We start from the raw sequence: 7,649 nt of genomic DNA, 5'->3' as shown, positions 1-7,649 counted from the left end.
AAAAAAAGAAAAGAAAAAAACAAAACAACAAAAAAAAACCCACCCCAAAACAAAAATAAAATAAAATAAAATAAAATAAAATAAAATAAAATAAAATAAAATAAAATAAAATAAAATATTGAGAGCCAATCAGGCCCAATACATAAAAATTGACATTTTTAATTTTTTTGATTTTTTTTTTTTTAATCGATGCAGTTTTCAGTGTGCCCCAGCCCCAATTCTTCCACAGCGATTTTGTGGCTTTTGTTACCAGCAAGGCACACTGGAGACCTGGGGATGCAGACCCTGCACAGGTGGGACTCCCAAATCCCAACAATCCCCCCCTCCTCGCCCTTCCCAGGCCTTGCTTCTCACCACGGGAATTTTTTATTTTCTGTTCCTCGTGTCGGTGAATATTTTATGGGAATAAAGCTGCTGGATTTGGAGGGATTTGTTTGCTTTTCTGTTTTTTTAGTGACGGTCCCAGGGGGTCCCGGGGGGTCCCAGGGGGTCCCATGGGTGGGATGGTTCAGCATTGAGGTTCTCCTTTCCCAGGGTGATGCTCCTCTGTGTCCCCCCTCATTAACAACCAATTAATCACCGTTTATTTCCCCCTCATTTACTCCCGGCCTTCCCTAATTCCCCCCCTCCGTTTCCCGGGGCTGAGTGAGGCCAGTTCAGAGTCTGACCCGAATTCCCCAGGCCAGAGCGGGGCTGGGGGCGACCTGGGGGACAACAAACTGCTCCGGGGTGGGAGAGCTGAGGGGGGGGTTTGGGCCTCCAGGGCTGGGGTGTGGGCTGGGAATTCAGGAATTTGGGAGTTTAGGAGTTTAGGAATTTGGGAATTTGGGGATTTAGGAATTTGGGAATTTAGGAATTTAGGAATTTGGGAATTTGGGAGTTTAGGAATTTAGGAATTTAGGAATTTGGGAATTTAGGAGTTTAGGAATTTAGGAATTTGGGAATTTAGGAATTTAGGAGTTTGGGAATTTAGGAGTTTAGGAATTTAGGAATTTGGGAATTTAGGAATTTAGGAATTTGGGAATGTAGGAGTTTAGGAATTTGGGGATTTAGGAATTTGGGAATTTAGGAGTTTAGGAATTTAGGAATTTGGGAATTTAGGAATTTGGGAATTTAGGAGTTTAGGAATTTGGGAATTTAGGAATTTAGGAGTTTAGGAATTTAGGAATTTGGGGATTTGGGAATTTAGGAATTTGGGGATTTAGGAATTTAGGAGTTTAGGAATTTAGGAGTTTAGGAGTTTAGGAATTTAGGAATTTGGGAATTTAGGAATTTGGGAATTTAGGAGTTTAGGAATTTAGGAGTTTAGGAATTTGGGAATTTAGGAATTTGGGAATTTGGGAATTTAGGAATTTGGGAATTTAGGAATTTGGGAATTTGGGATTTTAGGAATTTGGGAATTTGGGAATTTAGGAATTTATGAATTTAGGGAATCCACGTGTTTCCCTCTCAGGAAAAAGGGGACCAGCAGCTCTGCTGGGTTTGGGACAACCTGGTGGCCGCTCTGGGGTTTATCCCACCCCTCTGAGAGGTTTTTGGGGTTCAGATGATGCTGATCCCCGTGGAAAAGCCGGGGGGAACGGGCAGGGCCCTTCCCACGGCCCCGTCCCTTAATGGGATTATTGTGGATAATCGGGGTCAGGGCAGGGGCAGCTCGGGGTGTCCTGGGGATGTTCCCAATCCCCGGGGAATCTGGGCACGGCCCTGGGGCAGCACCAGAGGAGGGAGAGGCTCCTGGGGTGGCTGTGGGGAACAGGCAACACCCAGGGGTGGCTCTGGAGAACGTTCCAGAATGTTGGAACTGCAGCCAAGACCTTGGGATTCCGGGATTCAGGGATACCCCAGGGTGCCATGGCGAGGGTGTTGGTGCAGCTGCAGAATTCCAGGGGGATGGAGACGCTCAAAAGATGCTGCTGAGCTCTTTTTCTTTTGGACAGGGATTAAGGCCCCAGCCCACAAAATTCCCCCAGCTGGAAATAAAAACCCCCATTTCCTTTTGCTGGTTTCGTTAATTTGTTTATTAAAGCCTGATACAGAGGTGTGGGGAAGGGAAAGGGGGAAAACCCCCCAAAAATCAAAACATTTTTTATTTCAGACACGCTATTAATAAAACTAAACCAACCCAAACACGAGGCAGTGCTGCTGCCCCTTCCCACCCCCCACCCCAGGCTGATTTTTGGGGTCTCCCGCTCTGATTTTCTGCAAAAAAGGAGCAAATTTGGAACCTGATCTGGTGCTCTGGTCACATCCAACCCTTGGGGCCGCCCAGGGCAGAGTCAGCCCTGGCAGGACTGGGGGAGGCTCGGCTGGATTGGGAACAATCCCAAGGGAAATGGGGCAAGACGTGATGAGCAAGCGAGGGAAAAATCAAGGAAAAACTACACGGATTTACCTGAAACACTATAAAAATAAAGAGGACTAATTAACTAACTAACTAACTAACTAACTAACTAACACTAACTTATCAATTAAATGACGCTGCCAGACTGGTCCATAGAGTTTAGGCCCTGACCAGGATCCTTTAAAATCATCTTTTGTAGAAAATTCTAGATTTTTGCTATAATTCTCTAGTATATACACACACTCACGTGGCCCCAACTGCTGTGGGGGCACAACCAGCCCGAAAAATAAATTACAAACCCCCCCAGAAGCATCAAATATACAGATCACTCCTTGCAGCTATTTTTTTTTTTTTTCCGTATTTTTAAGTTGCATTTTCAGCCTTTTTTTTTTTTTTTAATTTTTGCTTGGCTCTAAGTGAATTCTACTTCAAGAAGCATCAGCATAATTGTAAAAATTTTTTTGTGCGTTTTTAGCGTGATTGTTTTCATTATAAATGTATAAACCCCCTTGCTGGACTATTTACATCCTGGACTGTGGGACAATCCCGTGGAGCAAACGATGGAGAAAATGGGAAAAGGGGCTCCACAGGGTGAAGAGTCTGTCCCAGCTTGTTGAAAATTAATTTGGGGAGAGGGGCTGGGCTGGGGGGGCTCCCTGGAGGGAGGGGGACAGTGGGGACAACCCCATCCTGCTGTATCCTGTCCCTGCCTTCCTCCTCCCTCCAGGGTCTTCCTCCAGCTGGTGGTGGCCTTGGGGATGGGACAGTGACAAATCCCACCTTGCCACAGGTGGAGGGTGGCTCGTGGGGCCCCCCCAGCCCTGGCAGCCCCTTCCCCAAGCAGGCAGCAAAGTGAGGGGGGGGAGATCACATCATCCAAAAGAGTTTTTAAAATAAACAATAAAATAAAAAGGGAAAAAAATCCAAAAAAGGGCTGCATTCCCAGGGTGGGCAGGTGGGGATTGTGTCCCCAGTCCTCCCTGGTGGCCTGGTGGCGCCCCCGGGGTGGCAGCAGGGGGGATGGAAGCGGGGCTGGGGGGGCACTGGGGGTCGGCCCTTAACTGGGCATCTGCACCTCGTTGTACACGTCTGTCCCCTCGGCCTCCTCAAAGGTCACCACGGCGTCATCGGCGTCCAGCTGCGGAGAGCAGGGGACGTGAGGGGACGGGGGGGACAGGAGTGGGGACAGGAGAGGGGACAAGGAGGGGACAGGGGAGAGACAGGAGTGGGGACAGGGACACCAATGGGGATGGTGGGGGCTGGTGTGGGAATGGGAATAGGGGCTGGGGATGGGGACAGGAGTGGGGACAGGGACATTGATGGGGATGGTAGGGGCTGGTGTGGGAGTAGGAGCTGTGGATGGAGATGGGGATGGGAACAGGACTGGGGACAGGGACAGGGTGAGGGTGGGGACACGGGTCGGAATGAGGGATGCAGACGGTGACAGAGATGGGGAGGAGAACAGGGATGAGGCAAGGACAGGAATGGAGGTGAGGACAGGAGCAGGGACAGGGACAGAGGTGGGGCTGGGGACAGGAGCAGGAACAGGGACAGAGGTGGGCTGGGGACAGGCAGGGGCGGCCAGGGCTGTCACATACACATTTGAGCTCGATGTCCCGGAAGATCTTGGGCAGCAGGAAGCGCCGCAGGGGCACGGTGAGGATGAGGACGAAGGGCAGCGCCAGCGAGGCCGGGGTGGACTTCACCACCCACAGCACCACCAGGAAAACGATCTGGGTGAAGGTGAAGAGGTGCATCCTCCAAGTCTTCACCTGTGGGAGCAGGAGACGAGCGTTGAGGACAGGGACAGCATCCCACACCCTTCCTGGGGTCCAGTGTCCCAATGAGCCCAAAAAGGGTCAGCGCTGAAGGAGGAGGCTCCAGGGAGGAGCTGCAGGGGTGTCACAGCTCAGGACACCCCCAAACCCAGAGCCACCCACGGGGGTCACACAGGGCCAGGGACACAGGGCTGGTCACACAGGGCTGGTCACCCATGGGGGTCACACAGGGCTGGGGACACAGGGCTGGTCACACAGTGCCGGTCACCCATGGGGGTCACACAGGGCTGGTCACACAGGACTGGTTGCCCATGGGGGTCACACAGGGCCGGTCACCCATGGGGGTCACACATGGCTGGGGACACAGAGCTGGTCACACAGGGCTGGTCACCCATGGGGGTCACACAGGACCGGTGACACAGGGCTGGGGACACTGGCCACTCACCCGGGTGACATAGGGCTCATCGGGGTGGTACTTGGGGGGCTTCAGCAGGAGCAGGATGCGGTCGAAGAGCTGGATGCCGAAGAGGGAGGTGACCCCCATGTAGAGGAAGATGCCAAAGAGCACGGCCAGAGGGATGTACTTCAGGATGGGCTCCATCAGGATGGAGACTCCTGTGGGGAGAAGGAGAAGGAGAGGTTGGGGAGAGTCCCTGGGGGGCTCCCAACCCTCTCTGCCCATCTGGGGACCCCTCCCCAGCTCACCAATGAGCACGGCCACCAACAGGCCACTGATGCGCTGCTCCTTGACCTCCAGGATCTGGGATTTCTCTCCCGGAGCAGAGGACTTGCTCATGATGGTGAGGGCGTTGGCGTGGGTGATGGTGCGGACGGTGGTGGCGCTGAGCCAGGGCATCCCAAAAAGGGCTGCCAGGCCCCCCATGGCCACGATCAGCAGCAGGTCCAGGTGGAAGCCGGTGCCCTTCACCAGTTTCCTCTCAGGCTTGCTGACGATGAGGCTGTGGGGACACAGGGACCAGTTGGGAACACAGGGACCGGTTGGGGACACAGGGACCAGTTGGGGACACAGGGACCAGTTGGGAACACAAGGACCAGTTGGGGACACAACCCTCCCGAGGAGCTGCCCCTCTACCCCCAACCCACCAGGCACCCCACTGCCCTCCCCTGCCCCCATCTCCCTCCTCACGTGGTGATCTGAGTCTCGAGGAAGATGAGGATGAAGACCAGAAGGGCGGGAATCACGGAGGCAAACATCATCCAGATGGGGAAGGGGGTTCTCTCCCCCATGGGGTGGATAAACCAGCCCCGGGCAGTGGAGTTGGTGACCTGCAGCCCTTTGGGGACGCTCAGTTTCTGTAGGGGAGCAGAGATGGGGGTGAGGGGTGGGACACAGGGACAAACACCCACCCCCATGTCCCCAAGAGGGGACACCCACCCCCTCCCCAGCCCTGCCCTCCCAGACCTGGGTGTAGGTGTCGTTGATGAAGAAATCAGCCAGTGCCATGATGAAGATGGAAATGGGCACCCCAAAGTCCCCGATCAAGCGCCGGACCTGTGGGGACACCATGAAAAACCTGCATGACCCCCCCTCACCCCAGCCCAGGGGGGTCTTGTCACCCCCTCCTCTGCCCCTGAACCCCTGGTCTGGCCCTGGGAGCGGGGGGAGCCCCACCTTGCCAGGGAGGAAGGAGCTGTTCTTGAACTGGCGGAGGAAGAAGGCCAGGAAGAAGGTGCCGGCCATGAGCACCAGGGACAGCAGCGCCGTGTTGGGCTCCGGCACCCCCGGCTGGAAATCGGCCTGCACGTCGTACACCCGCTGAAGGGGGTGAGTCTTGAAAATCTGGGGAGGGGGGGAGGAGAGAGTGAGAGTGGGGATGGAGAAACGTGTCCCGCCCTGCAGCCCCCTGCCGTGGTGGGAGCCCTTCTGGGTGGGTTCAGGGTGTGAAGCAGAGGCTGGGTGAGGCCGAGAGCTCAGCACAGGTTGAGCAGGGGGTGTTTCTAGGGTTGGTTTTCTGTGTGGTTTTGGAAGGGGGGTCAGAGCAAGGGCTGGGTGATGCAGTGGGGATGGACAAGTGTGCCCCCAAATCCCCCTGCAGAGGAAAGCTTGGGTCACTGGATCACAGAACAGTCAGCACTGGAAGGGGCCTCATGAGCTGGGAAACACCTGGAAAAGGGCAGAAAGCACCAGGAGCCTCCATCCCTCACCTGCACCCCACTGTTCCTATGGAAACCTGGCTGATAACCACAATCTCCAGCCCCCTCCCCACCCACAGTGGGACCCCCCGTGTCCCTCACCGTGACCAGCTTGGAGAAGGTCTCAAAGATGAAGATGAGGGAGATGAGGAAGGAGAAGATCTCCTGGGTGTAGCGGGACAGGTACCGCACCAGGAAACTGCCCTCGCAGGCCACCACCACCAGCACCAGCAGGATCAGCCAGAAGCCGATCCAGACCCGTCCCACGATGTACTCCATGCCATTGCTGCTGCAGAACTGGGGGCAGCACAGCCCTGTCAGCCCCCTGGAGCCCCCCTGGCACGGGCACCCAGAGGTGCTGCACCCACAGTGTCACCTCCCTGGGATGGGGGGGCTGTGGCAGGACCCCCGTGGGACCACCCGCCCTGCAGCACCTGCCTGGTATCACCCATGGGGTGTCACCCGCATGGGTTCAGCTGTTTGGGATCACCCACGGGGTGTCACACACCTCACATCACCCCAGGGCCACCACCTGGGTGGCTCTACCTGACCCTGAGTCATCACACGGGTGGCATCACCCCTGTACGCCCTCCATGTGCCATCCCCCTGTGCCATCCCCCCTGTGCCATTGCCATCCCCCTGTGCCATCCCCCCTGTGCCATTGCCATCCCCCTGTGCCATCCCCCTGTGCCATCCCCCTGTGCCATTGCCATCCCCCTGTGCCATCCCCCTGTGCCATCCCCCTGTGCCATTGCCATCCCCCCTGTGCCATCCCCCCCGTGCCATCCCCCGTGCAGCTGCACCCTGTCCCCATCCCTGTCCCTGTCCCCGTTCCTGTCCCTGTCCCTGTCCCTGTCCCGGGCCTGCAGGAGACGCCCCAGCCTCGCTGTGGGGACAGCTGGTGGCAGCCGTGGGGCACCCAGGGGCGCAGGGGGGAGCACCCACCGAGTAAAAAGCCTCCTCAAAGACCAGGAGGGGTCCCGAGAAGCCGACGACGAGGAGGGGCTGGGCGCTGAGGAGGCTGAAGAGCACGCACTGCACACAGGTGGAGATGAGCAGCTCCGACACCCCCATCATGCCCTTGGTCTTCTCACCTGGGGGGGAACAGGGCAGGTGGGTGCCAGGTGGGGGGACAGCGCTGTGCCCCCACCCCACACCGAGATTAGGGGCAAGAACCCCCCTAGAGCAGAAGGCAGAGACACCCCCAGCCCCACGCCCAGCTCGGGGGGACATCCCCGTCCCCAGGAGTGTCCCCAGCCTGTCCCTGCCATTACCCAACAAGCCCCCGAAGGTGATGGCGGGTGACAGCGCCGCGAAGTAGATGAAGATGACGGCGGCCAGGCACTGCGGGTTGAGGGCGTCCCTGATGTCGCTGA

General features: G+C 56.4%; 1 protein-coding gene across 5 annotated transcripts in view; it reads right to left on the bottom strand.

The window, feature by feature from the left end:
• Positions 1–1,989: 1,989 nt before the first annotated feature.
• The window catches only part of SLC4A1 (solute carrier family 4 member 1 (Diego blood group)), a 15,919-nt gene continuing 10,259 nt past the window's right edge, over positions 1,990–7,649 (bottom strand). For all 5 annotated transcript variants that reach the window (XM_083877435.1, XM_083877437.1, XM_083877434.1 and 2 more), the window contains 10 exons: positions 7,548–7,649; positions 7,219–7,367; positions 6,376–6,570; positions 5,753–5,920; positions 5,543–5,632; positions 5,267–5,433; positions 4,825–5,078; positions 4,565–4,734; positions 3,940–4,113; positions 1,990–3,479 (listed from right to left, as the gene is read on the bottom strand). The exon at positions 7,548–7,649 is cut by the window's right edge and continues 102 nt beyond it. In XM_083877435.1, coding sequence (XP_083733561.1) covers positions 3,399–3,479; positions 3,940–4,113; positions 4,565–4,734; positions 4,825–5,078; positions 5,267–5,433; positions 5,543–5,632; positions 5,753–5,920; positions 6,376–6,570; positions 7,219–7,367; positions 7,548–7,649 — 1,550 coding nt within the window. In that variant the 3' untranslated portion in view covers positions 1,990–3,398. The remainder of the gene's footprint in view (positions 3,480–3,939; positions 4,114–4,564; positions 4,735–4,824; positions 5,079–5,266; positions 5,434–5,542; positions 5,633–5,752; positions 5,921–6,375; positions 6,571–7,218; positions 7,368–7,547) is intronic.

The sequence above is a fragment of the Zosterops lateralis genome, assembly GCF_965231275.1.
Source record: "Zosterops lateralis genome assembly, chromosome: 24".
In the NCBI taxonomy this organism is placed as follows: domain Eukaryota; kingdom Metazoa; phylum Chordata; class Aves; order Passeriformes; family Zosteropidae; genus Zosterops; species Zosterops lateralis.
Note: the sequence above shows the minus strand (reverse complement) of the source record. Positions and strands in the feature narration are given on the sequence as shown.